Source organism: Trichoderma evansii, assembly GCF_050947405.1.
Source record: "Trichoderma evansii strain SZMC 28006 chromosome Unknown GGI43scaffold_6, whole genome shotgun sequence".
NCBI classification, from domain to species: Eukaryota; Fungi; Ascomycota; class Sordariomycetes; order Hypocreales; family Hypocreaceae; genus Trichoderma; species Trichoderma evansii.
In genome coordinates, this window is record NW_028145200.1 from 1131066 (window position 1) to 1149127 (window position 18062).

The 18062-nt window shown below is 46.1% G+C and overlaps 7 protein-coding genes across 7 annotated transcripts; 3 read left to right on the forward strand and 4 right to left on the reverse strand.

Moving 5' to 3' along the window:
• Positions 1–141: 141 nt before the first annotated feature.
• GGI43DRAFT_433264 (NAD(P)-binding protein) lies at positions 142–944 on the reverse strand (the record flags this gene model as incomplete). Its single annotated transcript, XM_083209714.1, has 1 exon — positions 142–944. The coding sequence occupies exon 1, from the start codon at positions 844–846 to the stop codon at positions 142–144; it is 705 nt and encodes a 234-aa protein (XP_083062244.1). The 5' UTR covers positions 847–944.
• Positions 945–1201: 257 nt separating this feature from the next.
• Positions 1202–3497, forward strand: GGI43DRAFT_433266 (Zn(II)2Cys6 transcription factor domain-containing protein; the record flags this gene model as incomplete). Its single annotated transcript, XM_083209715.1, has 2 exons — positions 1202–2151; positions 2214–3497. Exons 1-2 carry the CDS (start codon positions 1453–1455, stop codon positions 3495–3497), a joined length of 1983 nt encoding a protein of 660 aa, XP_083062245.1. The 5' UTR covers positions 1202–1452.
• Positions 3498–5363: 1866 nt separating this feature from the next.
• On the forward strand, positions 5364–8178 carry GGI43DRAFT_401460 (chaperonin 10-like protein). The gene is made up of 4 exons (XM_083205577.1): positions 5364–6331; positions 6407–7036; positions 7131–7341; positions 7591–8178. The coding sequence occupies exons 1-4, from the start codon at positions 6055–6057 to the stop codon at positions 7592–7594; spliced, it is 1122 nt and encodes a 373-aa protein (XP_083062246.1). The 5' UTR covers positions 5364–6054; the 3' UTR covers positions 7595–8178.
• Positions 8179–8880: 702 nt separating this feature from the next.
• Positions 8881–10407, forward strand: GGI43DRAFT_401461 (uncharacterized protein). The gene is made up of 3 exons (XM_083205578.1): positions 8881–8907; positions 8967–10085; positions 10158–10407. Exon 2 carries the CDS (start codon positions 9380–9382, stop codon positions 10022–10024), a length of 645 nt encoding a protein of 214 aa, XP_083062247.1. The 5' UTR covers positions 8881–8907; positions 8967–9379; the 3' UTR covers positions 10025–10085; positions 10158–10407.
• A 556-nt stretch (positions 10408–10963) lies between these two features.
• On the reverse strand, positions 10964–12017 carry GGI43DRAFT_382468 (glycoside hydrolase family 75 protein; the record flags this gene model as incomplete). Its single annotated transcript, XM_083203249.1, has 3 exons — positions 10964–11395; positions 11458–11789; positions 11852–12017. The coding sequence occupies 3 exons, from the start codon at positions 12015–12017 to the stop codon at positions 10964–10966; spliced, it is 930 nt and encodes a 309-aa protein (XP_083062248.1).
• A 2711-nt stretch (positions 12018–14728) lies between these two features.
• On the reverse strand, positions 14729–15664 carry GGI43DRAFT_334974 (polysaccharide lyase family 7 protein). The gene has a single exon (XM_083202034.1). It carries the CDS (start codon positions 15539–15541, stop codon positions 14792–14794), a length of 750 nt encoding a protein of 249 aa, XP_083062249.1. The 5' UTR covers positions 15542–15664; the 3' UTR covers positions 14729–14791.
• Positions 15665–16231: 567 nt separating this feature from the next.
• Positions 16232–17937, reverse strand: GGI43DRAFT_334995 (FAD-dependent oxidoreductase). The gene is made up of 2 exons (XM_083202035.1): positions 17543–17937; positions 16232–17479 (listed from the first exon to the last, which is right to left on the reverse strand). The coding sequence occupies exons 1-2, from the start codon at positions 17836–17838 to the stop codon at positions 16417–16419; spliced, it is 1359 nt and encodes a 452-aa protein (XP_083062250.1). The 5' UTR covers positions 17839–17937; the 3' UTR covers positions 16232–16416.
• Between the last annotated feature and the right edge of the window lie 125 nt (positions 17938–18062).

Sequence of the window (18062 nt, forward strand, 5' to 3'; positions counted from 1 at the left end):
TCATTTACGATAGCTCAGAACACTTTGAAATAGTAGTATTTGCCCGCTGCCTATTTAGGAATATACCGATGTTTTCTAAATTTCTATAGGTGTCTAGATAACTATGTGTCTACTATTTTGCTAAAACCAATTGTAGCTTGCTTATGGGTTAATTCTAATCTCCTCAGTCCAAGCACTCTTCTCTTGGCTGTATAAATCCCAGGCCTTGCTGGCAACGTTCTTGTTGTTGAGGTTGGGATTTTCATCGCCGACTATTCCAGCGACAGCAAGCAAGCAGATGTGAATACCCTGAGAGGCAAACTTTTCGCGAAGGGAGAGGGTCAAGTTCTTCTGAGAGGCCTTGGTCAGGGAGAGAGAGAACAGGTCGGCAATCGGGGTCTCGGGAAGGTGAGAGTTGGTCACCATAAGTGTCGGCTTAGCGGTGGGATCTTGCTTAGCTAGAGCAGAAAGTTCCGGGATAGCCCACTTGGCAGTGTTGTACAGAGCAATGGTGGAGATTTGGAAATCTTGCACAATGCCCTCGTCATTGAACTCCAAAAGGGGGGTCATAGCAATGATAGCAGCGTTGAATAAGACAAACTCGGGAGTTCCAAAATCATTCTTAATTTGGGCAAGAGTAGCAGCCAGCTTCTTGCTATCAATAATGTCGGTAGGATAAGTTTTGACTTCAACCTGTCCTGGAGCGGCACTGTTCACACTAGCTGCATCCTTTTCCAATTGGGCAGGGTTTCTAGCGACAAGAGCAACTTTGTTGAAGCGCTTGGAAGCAAAGATGGAGGCGGTGTGGGAACCAATTCCCGGGCCGGAGCCGATGATGACCACTGTGTTGTTGGAGCGAGCAGACATGGTGTTGAAGGTTTATGAAACGTTTTTAGCTTGTTATGTAAAAGTTTATAAGCACGTGTAAATGCTAAGATTCAGTCTTAGAAGAGATGAAACTGATGATGATGATGATGCTGTTTGTTGATTGAGACAACTTCTAAACTCATGGTACAGATGCTTCAACCTTTATACATGTTTCCCTTGTCGCTCTCTATCAACCTATTTTCAATCCTATTCAAACGCTTGTTCAACACAGAGTTTCTAACAATATCTTTGAACATTATTCAGCCACAGAATAGTTTCTAGCTGATTAATGACGCCGAGTAGATTCTGTTCCTAGACTTGTAATTCGTGGCATCTCCGCGGAGTCCACTGTGGCATTTGTTCCGTATTACTACGCTAGGAGGGCCGAAGGTGTGTTGCTCCACGCCAACCAAAGGTTCGGCCGTAGGGCGGCTTTTGCCTTGAAGCTAGCGCCTCATTGGTCGGTCGAATTCGGTCGAATTTGCTTAATAACTAATAAGTGTACAGGCGGCTACCTCGCTTGAGTCGATTATCTCGATACTAAAGGGTGTCCGATCCAAGGGTGTAACAACTCAATTATACACGCGTATAGACAGCATCGTGAAAATGGCAGAGAGACGTAGGAGACGCACAGGCTGCCTCACCTGCAGGGCACGGCATGTCAAATGTGATGAACGAAAGCCCGAATGCGAGCGGTGCGAGGCTGGAAATATTGAATGCGCAGGGTATCTTCCGAAAAAGCAAGTAGAAGTGCGGGAGTCGCAACGCCGCGGCCGTCGTGGTCGTCGCGGACAATCTTCAGTTCTCGGCAATATTGCAACACCACCACAATCTATTTCTCCAGATGCTTCATCGCCTTCATCAACTGGGGAAGTCGCCAATTATCCCCACCAACTGTTTCGCAGCGATGGGCTTCCACTTGTTGGTTTACCCAGCAACCCACGTCCCTCTCAGAGGCCACTAGCAGGGGCTCGAGAAGTACTTGCGTATCACCAATATCTCTTTCGCACGCTGCCAATTCTATTTCCTGCAGAACACTTGTGGTTTTGGAGAGATAGATTATGCGAAGAAGGATGGGGAATCGAATATTTGTACATGATGTTTTCATCGCTCGGCAGCATGCATCGTGCCGTATTAATGATGTCGATGCCGGGTGAAAGCGATCAAGATCGCGGACTGGACACCAAAGTGATTGCTATTCAATCATACACTTTTGCTCTTCAAGAGTTAAGCCGATATTTAGAAGATGCAAAGAAAACGCAGGAGGTTTTCATTGCTACTCTCATCCTAATGGCCTATTTTGAGGTAACGGGACACAATCGCGTTCAAACCATTTGCAAGTTTACGATCTAATGAATGAGCAACAGTGTTTCTCATGCAATATAACGGCAGCATACAGCCATATACGTTCAGCAAGCCATTATTTCGAGCTATACAAGGCCAGTGTGTCGCGTCAAAAAGCGAAGGACACTCCTGCTCTAGACTGTCTTGATGCTGCTCTTCAGAAATTGAATTGGATGTGCTTCATGACACTGCCTCTACAAAATAAAGTGCCCTCAACACGACAAGCCCTTACGGTATCTGAGGAAGCTCCCGGGACACCGACGTCTCTGCGACAAAATCTACTCAACATCTTGGCCGAGTCTGGGCTTGAAGATTTCATATGGAACCTAGTGCCACGATACTCGAAATCTATGGCCCTTGCTAAAATTTACTGGCTTCAGCAGAAGCTGCGAGCGTGGAGAAACACAAATAAATCAATTCTGCCACCTTTGGTCTCAGATATGGTAGAGCCAAAGGAAGTAAACCTTCAAGAGGATCTCTTCCTTATCCCACCTCCTCTCTTCCCGACGAAAACACCATACGATTCCTCTACTTCTCTCTATAGCTTTCTTTTGGGTCGCACATTTTGGCTTTTGTCTATCCTCGAAAGTGGCGAAAATATAGAAGCATACAAACGTCTGGCATTTTTGCACTTTTACGAGACATTGCGATTTGCAGCGACAGACGGCGCTTGTAAAGCAATATTACCGAAGAACAGGAGTGCGAAATGTTCGTCTCCTCTACCATGCGAAGACCTTGAAAATGGATTACTGTCTATGCTTTACATAATTGGACAGTGTTCCCCTGAGCCCTCTTGGGTGCTTTGGATCATACAGTTCATGAAGCATTCTGGGAGGCAAGGTCTATATAATGGGTTCGTCTATGCCGCTAGCCTCGAAACTTGGCATTCATTCGAGGTGAACAATAGCGTTTTGCAAGATGATTTGCTAGTTAAATACCCAGAACCCCCATCACGAACAATATCAGTCCTCATTCCAGATGCAAATGGCACTGACTTTGTTACATACTATGCCAAGCCAGCTGGAATAGATGAGTTGCTTATAAGCAATGATGGCTTGATGTATTATCTTCTTGGCGATACACATTTGTCACGTCGACTACCAGACAACCATGTTGAGCAAAATGTCCATATCTATCACCAACAAGGTCTAGACATAGAATTATTCACGCCTGATTGGCTCCAAAGCCAAACTATTTGCCTCGACTGGCAACATCGATCGTTACACGTAGAATTTGATTTGAATCGTATCCTTCAAGACCATATAAACGGTTGTCAGTTTTTAATACCAATAAATTTTAGTTGCTAATTCTGCTATTATTTATTATCAGCCTATACCTTATCACTATCCATTAACTTTATTATCCAACTTTTGAATATATACCATTTATACTTAAGTTGAAATGCAGCTGAAACTATTCTCGCATGTACATATATCAACTCAACTATACCGCGTAGTGTGCCGGATAGCTGAATTGCTCAACTCGGGACTGATAGTAGTGGTAATGAGATCGTCTGCTATTCTATCATACATCGGATAGATTTACCGAGCGATCTGATCCGTCGGCTATCTTAATTTGCCGACTCTATAGATCATGTATCTTTTGCTGGAGCTTCAAGGCCTAACTCCTCTAATATTTACCGACGGTATTACCTTATATTGACCAGTGGAAGTTGCCGTGTAGCTGACAAATGAGCTATCGCCGACTTGTACGAAGGGCGTTCGGCTTGTAATTTGACATGGTAAGCTAGCGTGAATTCTCTACCTCCGAGGTCAAAGCTACTTTTCCAGTCTCCGAACCATTATACTCATGTAGGATTATTATATTTCTAATGACGTTTCAAGTTGACGCAATTGATCTCAGAGCTCAGAGCTTGACAGTTCCTAATTATTAATATGAGGGGAAGGTAAGTATATAAATCGCTGCCGGACCTCTCTTATCGTGCCCAGTTTCGAAAAAAAAATATACATCTTTCAGAAAATATGCAACCTCTGCATTAGATTCAGCATTCAGTTATTATATACTCTCTATTGAGAGACACTTTCGCAACCTTGACTAGTCGAGGAATACGTTGATCGTTTGTACTACACATCTCTTTTTAGGCTTGGGATAATCTCAAAATTTTCTACCAAATCAACAGATTCAAGTCGGCAAATTCTTCATGTCGAAAAGATTTGAATTGGTATGAACATATTGGCTGATTGTGTTTATACCTAGTTATCTCATAATTACATGTGAGTAACTTTTCAGTAGCTGTTGCTCAAATACTACATCATTTACTCGCTTTCAGTCTTGAGGCTGCGACATGTCGGCATATTATATCCAATGAGTGAACCTCCCAATGGACCAACGTAAAAGCAACGGATCCATCAATATTGGTGATACCAGTACCGAATCACTTCGGATTTCTATGGATTACACCTTTGGCCAATAATTCACCCGTCTAAAGCCAGTACAGAACAATTCCACTTTGATCATGCGATGGGCAGCTCACACTACCCTTACTTCAGCTCTCCGAGTGGGTCCTGTCAAAAGAATATCGGTCATGAGTCTAATGAGATTTCGGACGAAATCGCAATAATCGCATCCAATATGGCTTCGAAACGATGCTTCGCATATCGTTTAGACAAGTGGCGAAATAGCCAGTAGCCACGAGGCGACAGGGGCCACACAACGGAAAGATCCGAGGATCTTACATGGCGGCTAGTAAATAGGCCTGTTTACTTACATAAGATGTTTAAATCAATGGAGCCGATATCATAGTCTAAGGAGGACAAGCCCAAAATAGATACGTAAACCAAAGTTGAATAAGTTTGTTCTCATTCCCTTTCAAGTTCCACTCCTGACACAATACGCTAGAGAAATAGGTGGCGATATAATCCCTATTGGGTTAGCGATGCGTTAGAGCTGACGGTTGGACGGCTAGAAGGCCTAGCCTCCGTGATGCAACGATCAAGTTCAGTTCAGCTGTACTAGCCCCGCCAGTATGTTAGGAGACTCTTGAGTCTTAAGGAGAGTCTTGAATGTTCCATGAAGCCGAAAACAAGCCAAGGATGAGCCTAGGACCGACCTCGGCTTATTGCATGCGTCTTAGGAGGCTAAAAGGAATACTTCCACTCTGAAAGACTTTTTCGCTTACGTGGCTACTCTCTATCTATAGGTAGTTGTCAATCCTAAAACTGCTCTACAAGGCTCTGGTTTCGGCTCGTTCTGGCAGCAACTAACTGAAAGATTTCTACTTTAGGATGCCTTAGCCCAACAACTACACCAAAAAACTTTACTTGGTTGCAACTGGTGGAGTCCACTCAGCCTTATTTCTCACGCCCCGTTCTGCGCCATGGCCGTGATGCAGAGTCTAAAACGACAGGGCTATGTCATAATGCTCAGATTTTGAACAATCAGAACCTTTTATTATAAATTCAGCCAGTTTCGAATTATCAATAATTTTTGTTAGTACGAATCATTGAGGCTTTTGTATCGAATCTTAGGCACATTGTCTCGATTTAGGGTGCAAAAGTGTACGTTGAGGTAATATTTGGTGATGCAGGCATCACAGTTTGGGCGTTCGTGCTAGCACTGAGGCTTACAAATGGCTGAAGACGAAATTCCTGGCCTTCGATATTGGTCTAGCTAGCAGCGGGGTAAGAATAAAGGGTATCGAATAAATAGGATTGAAATTCCGATTTGTTCAAAAGTTGCTAAGATTTCCCTTTATGGTAAACCGTCCCGTATACATTTAGCGTCAAGGTGCTATTATATGCTCTTCACCCCGCAGCTACTCATCAGAAGCCTTCATCCAATTTTTACTTCAAAGTCTTTCTATTTTCTCCTTTATTCTGAATTGACATATAGTCAAACGTCAAGATGAAGGGGCTCGTTCTCACTCCCGCAACTAAAGACGTCTCTCTCCAAGAGCTCCCCGTGCCCGAACCTCGCGATGGCGAAGTCCTCATTCGCGTTCATGCTGTGGCGCTTAACCCCATAGACTCCATATATGTTGTGCATCCAATTGCAGAACAAGAGCATCGTGTTATTGGAACCGATTTTGCCGGAGTGATAACCGCAGTTGGGCCTGATCTGAGCTCTTCGACCGATCTCCGAGCTAAAATCGGCAGCCGCGTCGCAGGATTCCATCAAGGGGGTGAGTTATTGTTAAGACTGCATATTCACCTGAACGGTAGAATGATGGACTGGGCTGACAGCTTTGATGTTTAAGCTTGCTCTACCAATGATCGCCCCGGAGCGTTTGCCGAGTACATCACTGCACCATATGACCTTCTCTGGTCGGTGCCTGATAGCATGTCGCTCGAGAATGCTTCAGCCATCAGCATGTGCGGACTGACTGCTGCGCAAGGAGTCTACTCACGACTCAACCTCCCATGTCCCTTTGATGATCAAACTGGAGCTTTATTAGACAATGGAAATGATATCACCAATGTGCTCATCTATAGTGCATCCACTTCTCTTGGCCTATACGCTGCTCAACTAGTTCAGCATGCAGCTCGCACTTCTGGTCGCAAAATACGTCTCATTGGCGCTGCAAGCCCTTCAAAACATGATTTGCTTCGTAAAGCGCCTTATAACTACGATGCACTCGTTGACTACCGCGATCCCGAGTGGGTTGAAAAGGTGAAAACGGCTACAGAGGGCAAGGGTATTGACCTTGCGGTGGACAGCATATCGGAGGGACAGACTGTGTATAGCGTCAATGACACCCTAGCTGCTACCGCAAAGATGGCTGTATTCCGCGGACCCAAGGGAGGTCAATATGAGCCATCCGAATTGCGCATTAAGCCCATCTATGGAGCCGTATGGGAAGGACTGGGTCATGAGATTGGATATAACGGTAGGTTGATAAATACCCATCGTCCATTCCTACATGGTGTTATGATAGTAACTACCATGACGCCAAGGCTCCATAATGCTAACAGACATAATAGGGGCAATCATTCCTGCGAATCCCGAAGCGCGGGTGTTTGCCACAAAGTTCTTCAACTTCCTAAGCACAGCCGCAGCCGATGGGAAAGTGAAGCTCGAGCCAAATCCCGTGCGACTTATGCCTGGAGGATTCGAGAGAATTGTGCCAGACGGTTTCACACTCTTGGGCAGCGGTCTTGTGTCGAAGAGGGCGGATACAAGCCGCACAGAAGACTACATGCGACCCATTAGCGGAGAAAAGCTTGTATATAGAATCTCAAGCGAAGCGTAAATGAACGAACAGCGATACACCGCGATTTCCAGCGTTACAATATGATATACCAGAAATTATAAGCAATTCTCCGTTCATCTTTGCGCAAGATATCTTCCAGTTGGAATCCAACTTTGTATTGAAGTCCTATATATCTAGGGGCAAGCTTGAGGCGGAATGACCCGGACATTTAAGTGGAGTATGATATGTACCTAACTATGCTGAACCGACAAGGTTTCGAATGATATGACTCAAATTGTTTATGTCATGACTTCAGTAGCTGACGTTGGCTCCCTACCGCAGCCGTAGGAGTGACAAGAGATGTCCACTTTTAGGGCGTTTCGTATGATAGTCGTTGCGTTATACCAAGTTATACGTCGTAAGCGTCGTGCCATTCAAAACTGCGTTAAGGCAAGCAAAGTTAAATACGCGTTGCAAAGTTATAACTGAAGCCTCCGACGAATATTATTTTACATTCTCTTATATACCGTCAAATTTAGCCTCATGGATGAGAAAGAACAAAGCTCCCTTGAGCTATGAATGGCTGAGGCACTATTTGCACGAGCTTACAACAATTGGGAGTGCAGACGGCGTATTGTTCCTCCTCAGCCATTATAGCAATGTATGATGCCGAAGAATGTTTAATTATAGGGTAAGAAACTGTGCAGCTTGATAGTAGTCTGCCTGCTTTTGCCATCACCGTGTTTATCCCGCATGTTTTGTTTCAACCCCTTCCCCTTTATCTCTCCCTACTAAATCCTTGTAGTGCGTCTAGCACCAAAAACCAACTAGAGACTATACAATGATCACCGAGATACTAAATGGACATAGTAGCACTTGATAAGTCGTGCGTAAACAGTGGTTCTGCCAAGGGCCTGCCAAGGGCCTGCCAAGCGGGTGGATTATGAAGACCGAGGTTCCAAGAGTATCTACCAGAAGCCAAAGGGGCAGGCAGTAATGCGGGAAACAAACAATACATTGATAAAGAAAGAGTGTACCCTTGGCACGTATTGAACCATCTTTTCTGCCTGCCTTTATGGTAGGACTATTTGGGTCCTTGCATGATGTAGTAATACCTGCACGCGGAGTACGTAAGACAGGCAGCTTCTTCGTCGCTGGGCCACTTATCTCCTGAACATGTATATATACTTCATACACTCTAAACATGGCCCAGCGATGAAAACGGGCCTTCTGACCCGGCTATAGATGATGCCAAGTAGCCTGATTCGATCTACTGCACTCCATATTCCTCCTGGCGATGCCTCTTTGCGGTAGTTGCAAGCAACAGCGGGGTGTAGGATCGACCACCCATGCGACGCTAGATGCAAAGTCCAGGCACCTGAGCAATTAAGGTACGGCGCATGCGGGTGATTTAGCCATGCCGGCCATGGCAATTAGATGCCCACCGATATCTACGAAATATTCCGCACTTCCTTGCTTCTATCCTGGGTAAATACTACTACCAATGGGGTACAGAGCCCTACCAAGTATTGGTACTAGTGGTGCTATATACGTTACTAGGTGATTGACTGGTGCCTTGCGTGTTAGCTTAGGAGCATGAATTGAAGATACTTGTAATAACACTAGCACCTCATGTAAGCGGAGCCCAGGCTTAATGCTAAAGCGGTAGTATATGCCTCCCATGAGATGCCGAGATCTTGCACGCCTGCTGCACTGTCCCCCATATTCGCCCATCTGATATCGACGATCAGAAGCAGTGACGCCTTCCAACAGTTCACCTGAGCACCAGGTCCTTATTTCCCTCTCCATGCCGTGCTTACTGTGCATTTGTCTCTCATTTTGCCAGCCTTTGCGGATTTTAGCACCGCTAAGCTTCCAGAAGAGGTCAAACGAAGCTTTAGCGCCTGACCACCTAATAGGAAATCCACCTTCCTGATTGGGACTCATATCGGCACATCTTTCGGTCAAAATGCATATTACTATGCGTCCCGCGCGAACCTACATGGAGCAGGAGACAAACCTGGGGTTGTGAACAGCCGGATGAGGTGCTCTGACGAAATACTTGGCTCAGGAGGTTTTTGGATCAAGAGCATCTATATAGGAGCGCTGTTTCTCACCCCAGGCTGTGGTCAACCTCTTGAAGTCTTGCCCCGGATTTTGCATAGTAGGATCAACGCCTTTGAACCAGCTTTCGTACAACTCTTTACCTCAGCAATCATGAAGACCGCTTCTTTCATCGTCGCCGCCCTCGCTGGCCTCGCCCTTGCTGCCCCAACCAACAAGCAGGTCAAGGAGACTGCTGCCCTCAGATACGCCAACTCGAGGCCCCTTGACGCCGCCGCCATCCACGGCTCTGCTTCCAAGCGTGATACCTCCACTACTGCCACCCGGGAGAAGAATCTCGTCGACCTCAAGTACGCCAACAAGAGGCCCATCCCTGAGGGCCACGCTCCCAAGTCCGCCGCCACCAAGCGTGACACCTCTACTACCGCTACTCGCGAGAAGGACCTTGTCGACCTCAAGTACGCCAACAAGCGTCCTATTCCTGAGGGCCACGCTCCCAAGTCCGCTGCCACCAAGCGTGATACCTCCACCACCGCTACTCGTGAGAAGGACCTTGTTGACCTCAAGTACGCCAACAAGCGCCCTATTCCCGAGGGTCACGCTCCCAAGGCTTCCGCATAAATAACGCAAATTTACCTCTGTAATGTGAGGCTTCCTTCTTGTATATAACCTCTTTCTGATGGTTCGTAATACGCTCCCCACCGCCAGTCGCGGTCATGCTGTTTCGCGTGACTAACAAAGGATTTGTTTACAGACACACCACATGTGATTCTTCGCCGCCAGTTGTACATATCGTTGACGGCGATGCCGATACGTTAGATGTGGATGTATATATGACTCGCAATGTATATATGATTTGCACGATATTACTCTGCAGAGAGACCTTCATACTTTCCTATTCTCCGACTATGCTTGTGATATGATGTAATGTGAATAATATTATGGAGTGCAAATGTAACAGAGTCGTAGAGCCGGTTGCAATTACCGGTATGGGAATATCATCCGACGTTTGTTTCGTCCATGTGGCGGTATCCCGAATAATGTGGGCATTGGTTTACTTTATCAAGTAATTAATGCCTCACAACCACAGAGTACTGTCTGCTACGAGTAGTACCAACGTGGCAGTGGTTTCCATGAAGTTCAGCTGAAATTACTAGAAATGGAATTGCGGACCTCGAAATTCTAGAAAGCTTTTGACATGCTTTATGCATCGTTTCAAGTGCTTATGGCCACATGGCTGGCCAGGTTTGCGATGCTTGCGGAGCAACATATCAGTAATCAGCCATCAATAAGATCATAAGATACAAAGGCACAATTCGAACATTGCGGAAAAGAAATTTCTCATCAATACGCATCAAATTTTTGTTCGAAATCCACGCTGTCATAATAGTATATACTGTTGGCGGCGCATGGCACCATCTATATACAATTAAATAAAATAAACCAAGTCGTACTTCATCCAGGCACTGCCATAAAAGCCATTTCATCAGCCACCAACTGGCGCTGAAGCTATAACTTTATATAAACCGCCTTTTCATCTCAATAACAAGTGCCGCAGAATTAGTTGTCGGTGGCGCACTTGCCGCTCTTGCAGACCAAGTCATCAGAGCAGTCATCATCGCTGCTGCACTTGGCTCCGGCACAGTGACCAGACCAAGAGCAAGTAGGCTGGCTGCCAGAGGGCTTGGTGGAGGAAGCAGGAGGAGGGGGAGGAGTAGAGCCGCCAGAGCCGCCAATCTTGGCAACGAGGCTGTCACCCAAAGTGCCGAGAGAAGCCTCGAAGGCAGCGAATGTGGAGGCAGACCAGTTGGCTCCCTTGGCCCCAGGAACAGCGCCGGCGCCGGTGAAGGCAATGTACAGAACATCGTTGGCATCGTGGGCAGAGTTGCCGTTGACGGCGTTGCCATAGCAGGCTCGGCCGAGAGCATCGGAAACCTCACCAACCAATGGTGGGCCGTCGTCACCGTTGGTGTCACCCCAGACGCCGTAGAACTGATTTAGATGTCAGCCTAGTTTTCCAGAAACAATGTTTAATGTAGCTGCTGCATACTTACCATCTGGTTGCCACAAACAACGGCGACAATAGATAGAGGGTCAACACCGACTGACTCGGGTTCAAAGGTCACGTAGCCAGGCTTGCTACCCTCGTTACCCAGAACCACATAGGAGTGGACATAGGCGTTGAGATCCTTGATACCGGCCTTGTAGCTGGTGATGGTGTCCTTGAAGGCAGTCTCGTCCTGAGTATCCGTGGAGCTGGCGCAGCTGCCGTCACCAGTGCCAAGAGCACCGTCACAGTCGATATCCATGTTAACCAGGTTGCCGTTGGTGCCCTGGAGGTACATGATGCCGTAGTCGTTCAAGTGGTCACCGCAGTAGGCAAAGTCTAATGTCTCAGTCAGTAACTATATTAAAGCACAACCGAGATAGACTATCTTATCGACTTACTCTTGGAGTCACCCTCCTGGCTGTAGAAGCCGCCCTTGAGGATGTTCTTGCAAGAGCCCTGGGCACGGATCGAGTTGTACAAGCTCTGGACATTGGCGGGAATCTGGCGAGCCAGAGCCGGTGAGGCCGCGAGGGCAGTGAAGAGGAGAGTATCGAAGCTGCGCATCTTGATCGGGTGGTTGTTGTCGACTTGTGTTGAGTTGACTGGAGGTGAGGAGCAAGATCTCGGCTTCGATGGAGGAAGCACGAGTGCTTTATATAAACATCGGGCTGAATAGTAACATCTCTCCTCGGCACCTCCACATAAAGTTCCATTGTTTTAGAACCATTGGCTCAGCGATTCTCCGGACGTCTATACGAGGAGATGCAGCCGTTTCTGGCATGCGAATTCTCCGAGCCCAGTAAAGCATTAGCCAGAGCCTTGTTGGCCTACCACTACTATTGCTAATAGAAAGCCAAATACTATTTCCGTCATGTTAGTGGCGCTCTTCGGCCCCCTGCGCTAGGCCTTCTACAACTTCGGCTTTCGCGACAGGCCGTAGCCACAACTCTATGCGCTGAGTCGGTCACTGCCCCTTGTTTTCCGTTACTAGTTGTAACGTTAATAAGAGGCTTACATCCAGCTTCCTTTTTCAGCCAGGGTAGATCCTGTTGTACGCGAAATGGAATTTCTGGAAATTTTTTCCCGTGTTGGAACTCATACAGGAGGCTAGTAATATTCAGTCATCTCGTATGAGATATCCAGTTTACAGCTCAATTGAGTATATGTCGTGGGCAGATGCTAACACTGAAAATGGTTAGTAAGCATGTCTTCTAACCTACACAAGGAAGCTCAAGCTTAAAATTAAGTGTCTATCAAGGGAAGGAGCTTTAATCCACCAACCGCTGACCAACTTTAACCGCAATCATTCTGACTCAATAATCCTGTCAGAACAGAGCTCTTAGATGTCAGAAGAACCAAACAGCGAAATATCCACCTTTCTGCAGCAGCTCTTCTTAACGTTACGCCAAGTAGGAGGGTTGAGAGATGCAAACAGACTAATTCAGGGCATTAGAGAAGGGTTAGTAGTGCAATGGCGCAGATCTGTACCCTGAGAGGTCCTCTCATTAAACGCCTCGGCAGCCACCGTATCAGGATCGTGTGGAGAATTAGCCTGCCGCAGGAATTGGTTCTCAACTAGAAACGACCTAGCAATTCGCTAGCCTGGCAACGTGGATACAAGCCGTGAGCTGTGCCCGATTTACACATGTTTGCCTCGGCAATTCCACCAATCACATTGGTGTAGAGACCTATCAATTTAACCACAAAAAGGAACTTAGATTGACGTCGGTAGTCGGCATGTTCGCTTGCTATAGCGTAGAGGCCTTTGCAATAGCAGGAGTTTGCATATGATGTTCCGGTCATGGCCGCGAGCAAGTGGAGATGGACCATGGCTTTTCCATGCAGCCCACTATACATGCGTCATGGGTCGGAAATCAGTGGCTTACAAGGCACAATGACTAGCAGTCTGACTTATATTCGATCATTGATTCTCGGGCACTTGTGTCGGTGGATGGTGTAACGAAATCGACGCTTTGTGCGAGCAGTGAGATGCTTATCCATAGCTCATGAGAATTGCTTTTACTATACTAGGTCTCAACTTGAAGAGCCAAATATGGATCTCCTAGAATATTCCAAATTTATACTGGATACTGATATCGCGCGCTTTCCAAAGATAGAATCCCAATTCATGCGCGGCCAATTATAAACCCTATAGTGAGATCTGCACTGCTTTACACAGCATGTGCCGATAGTCCTCATTAGTAACATAGATCATGAGCATTTTCCCAAACTGGAGAGACAAATGTGTGCACATACCCTCAATGTGGACAAGGAAAAACCCTCGTCAGAGAGCAAATACACATGAGAAGTAATCAGAATCTCCGGTTCCGTCGGCAAATTGTAAAGACAGCGCTAATGCTACTTAATGCTCGACAAGCTTTTTCTTAGCTCTTCCCTAATATGGAGCAACGTTAAATGCATACGGGGAGGCGTTGCAACCCCCCAGATTGCTACCAAAACATTTAGCGAGTACTGCCATTTGCTACGACTCCTCATTTTGACCATCTCATTCTAAGCTCATACAACAATAGCCAACTCTGGTTCACCACGGGTCAGCATTTTCCAGAAAAGGGAGAGACAGTTGTGATGCTAAGATAAGATAGCCAAAGAAACATAATAATTTCTATTGGAAGAGGCGGCTCTGCTGTTTCTGTGGGAATTTAATTGTCCACCAATGAGATAGACTTGGCAAGGTGCTTCAATTCACGATGGGTAGCGAACGATGTGAATCCACAGCAGCCTTACAGCTAGCCTTCTAGAATCTGCTGACTCGCCAGGCTCTCCTGACTTCTTTCAAGGAATCTTATTTACATCTTACTTGACAGGGATGCGTTTAAGGAGAGATATTTTAATTTGGCCCTTTTGCTTCATAACAGAAAGTCATAGAGAACAACCGTATTAGGAGATTAATACAAGCCTACCTAACTTTATTTTTTCTCAGACAACGTTCCCTTCAAGGTAGGTCGTAGAAAACGTCTAAGCCTTATATGATCAGCAGACGGAACTAGACCGATCTATCCAACGCCAAAATATCTAGCGCGTGGGCCGTGAATCAAACAGGAAATGCTAGTAAAAGGACCATCACAGTTTCAACGGGTTGATCCGAGAACGCTACTGCACTCGGTATAAACAGGAAATGAACAACGGTAATAGTACGGAATACTGCTTCGTATTTCGTGTGTATATACGACAACTAGCGTGCCCAGGGTAGCATCGAATCCTTCCTCTGTACCCCCACTGATAACTATTTACTCATCTCCTAAATGCCTATATCCCTATATCCCACCTTCGCCGACATTGTTCAAATCACCATACACCGCAACAACCTTTCCAGACTTTTAAGAGTGCACCACGTTAATAGATCGGATATGCACTTCCGAAGTAACGCCAGTCTTGCCCTGATTATAATTGCCAGTCTTGAAGTAGCAGTTGGGAGAATCCCAATCAAAAGTCGAAAGCGTCGTCTTGTTTCCATTAATAGTAATGCTCAAGACATTGTTGGAATAAGACATGATATAGGTAAAGTACGTTCCCACGGGGACGTTTCCAAGCTTGGTGACAACCTGATCGCTATCCTCATCAGGCTTCACTCCAACAACAATATCGCCTTTGCTGCTGTAGTACATCTCAGCAAGAGGTTTGCTAGCTTCGGAGGCAAAGACCTGGCCAATGGCGGTGCCGTGAGTGCCGTCGTCTGCCTTGACAACCTTCAAGGTCACGGTATTCGTGTTGGTGCCAGTAGGAGCCCAATCAGTGTTTTGACCGCTCTTGTTTACTTCGCGTAGCTCAGTTCGGCAGTGCTCGCTACCGGAAGTGGTAGCACAGCCAGTGATGTCCGGGTTGCCCGGTGCCGTCAAGATGAGCTCGCCATTGGTCTTATCGGTAAAGAACGTAGGACCAGTGTAGCCGCTGCAGCCCTGGAGGGCTTTGCTCTTGATGGTATCGATGCTGCCATCGCTGCCTGTAGGAAGCTGAAGGCTCCAGACAGTGAAGTCGAAATTGCCACCAGGAGCACAGCTCGGGTTCAAGGCAAGGACAGCCGTGATAGGCAAAAGAGAGAAAAGGCTAATGATGGACTTGGGAGCCATGATGAATGATGTTTTTGCCAATGTGCTTTGTTTTGCTTTGTTTTCAAAGATGCTGTGAGAGTGAATTGATCGACACTTGGTTCTGTGATCTTCAATCTCGAATCCCACATCGCATCGCCTTTTATAGAACTCCTGTGAGTTACCACGAAGAGTTTATAGCTTGCTTCTATTTGAAGATCATCTTACAAACATATACGCCCAGACTATTCTCTATCTTTTTTCCACCAATTGCTTCGTATTCTTTCTCATAAAAATGAATAAGCATTTACGTCTACTCGAAACGCCTCCCAACTCGTGCTCCGTAAGCTTGAGAAAGATCTCCAATACCCCTCTGCGCTGACACCAATGCCAATCCCTTCTTCAACCAGCGCCAAGTAACGTAGCTGAATACCAAGATCAGCTAGCAGAATGCTAATGCGATCTACATATGCACTCCACGTTTTGCCAACCTTCTTCCCCCGCATCATAGCAGATTCGGGACCCCTTCTGTCAGATCGAAAGGCCATCACCAAATGCCGAAGCGGTAAAACTGTTGATTGGTGGAAATTCTTGGCAAATCTGCCAATGGAACCGCCTCGGGCGCCAGCTGCGGGAGCAGCGCAGGCATGCCAATCTTCAGGTTCCACGTGAGCCAAAGATGGACACAACTATCAGCATGAGTTGCCTGAAAAGGCAACTAGCTCAGCCGCCAATTCGATAGAGTAGTAATATGTAGTAATATTATGCCTGACCAACACGCGAGCAAATAGTTTATGACATAATGCGCGGAATATTGAAGTGCCTCCAAAGCAGAGAGCCCATCCTGGATACTTCGTCGCCATCCTCATGTATTATTTTGTTGAGATTCTATGGACTATAGATGTCATATTGAAAATTCAATCTTCCTTTGCCTTTGAAGGTGTCGGTATTTTATAGACCCAGCTCACTCTTCCGGTAAATGGCTCCTCTGATTCTACATAATCAAGAACCAGCATCCGGCTATCAATCGGAGGGAACACCCAATTCTGCAAAACATGATCTGCAAATCGCGAGGGAAGTATGTACAGCGATAGTAAGTAATAAAAGAAGTTGTCCCAGACAGTCTGTCGAATTAAAAACGCGGATAACTTGGCATCCATGTTGGCAGGTCCTTGTCGAAACGCATGATACGATTTGAAAATTTCGTTCAAAGCGAGAGTACTAGGCATACCATCTAGTGCTTGCGCAACCGCCGAATGTAGTCGATTGCACAAGGCAACTACGTCTTGTAGTCCACTCTGATATCCAAGGCCCAGATTCGGAGCGAATTTATGACAACTATCTCCAGCGAGCACTATGCGGCCGAAGCTCCAGTGGCTAGTCATCCCTTCTTCAATGGAGGCCATGGAAGAGTTTATCCTTTTATTGTAAGCCTCTCCCACCTTCACAAACTCAGTAATGGGGAAATCGGCAAACGTATTCATCATTTCCTCCATATCCTCCTTGGTATAAGTGAGGCGCTGTGTTGTCGGTTGTGGTAACTTTTTGTAAAGAAAGGTCCAACAACGCAGCTTCCCGCTCAAACACATAATGGAGTGATCCTTGTGGTATGTTTCATAAACCGTCATATCCGGGCATCCAAAGAGGTCTTGTTCGCTGACAAGTGAAGGCGTGGAAAACCAGAGGCATTTGTACGTTGTCAAGTAAGGTTTTTCTGCGTCCCAGCTTCTCGTCGGGTCTTCTTCTAGAGCCATCCGGCGCATTATGTTGCGCACTTTGCTGTGGACGCCATCTGCGCCAATCACAATTGACCCTTCATAAATAGATCCATCGGCACACTTTACTGTAACGCCGGAATCGCTACTTATAATATCGACAATATCTTTTCCTGTCAGTACCTTGGCCTGGTCGTTTCCGAGTCTTTCATATAACAACCGCAAGTAATCAGCGCGATTGAATGCTATCGATGTGGAACCAGTACTTAGAAATTAGTGAATTAGAATGTTAGCTGATTATATAACTGACCATTGGGCCATGGCATACTTTTCTTTTAAATGATGATAAAACGGAGTATCTTTAACCAGCCGTCCATCGATAGTAAGCGCCTTTCTGCGTTCAGATTTATGGCTAACCTCCAAAAGTCTATCCAATAAGCCGAGTTGATGCATTACCCGCATGCTCGCAGGACCAACCGCTAAAGAAGCACCAACGTCAATAACAACATTTTGTCTCTTTTCAAGAATGAGAAAGTCAATATTGGCTAGACGGAGGGCATGGGCTGCTGAGAGTCCAACAGGGCCAGCGCCCACAATAATGACTTTGAACTTTGGTGCAGTCATCGAAATTATAGTTGCGCTGTATATTAGAATATGGTCGAAGAGAGCGACACCGAATACAGAGCAGAGATTAAGCAATATGAATGAGTCTTAAACTAAACAAACTGCGCTTTTTAAAAAGGAATTAATAGAAAATATCTCTGCCTAGTATTCGAGGCTGCTTACTGTTCTTATGCAGCGACCTCGGCTATTGCTACCCTACTTTATCTACAGCCTTGTCTGTTGTA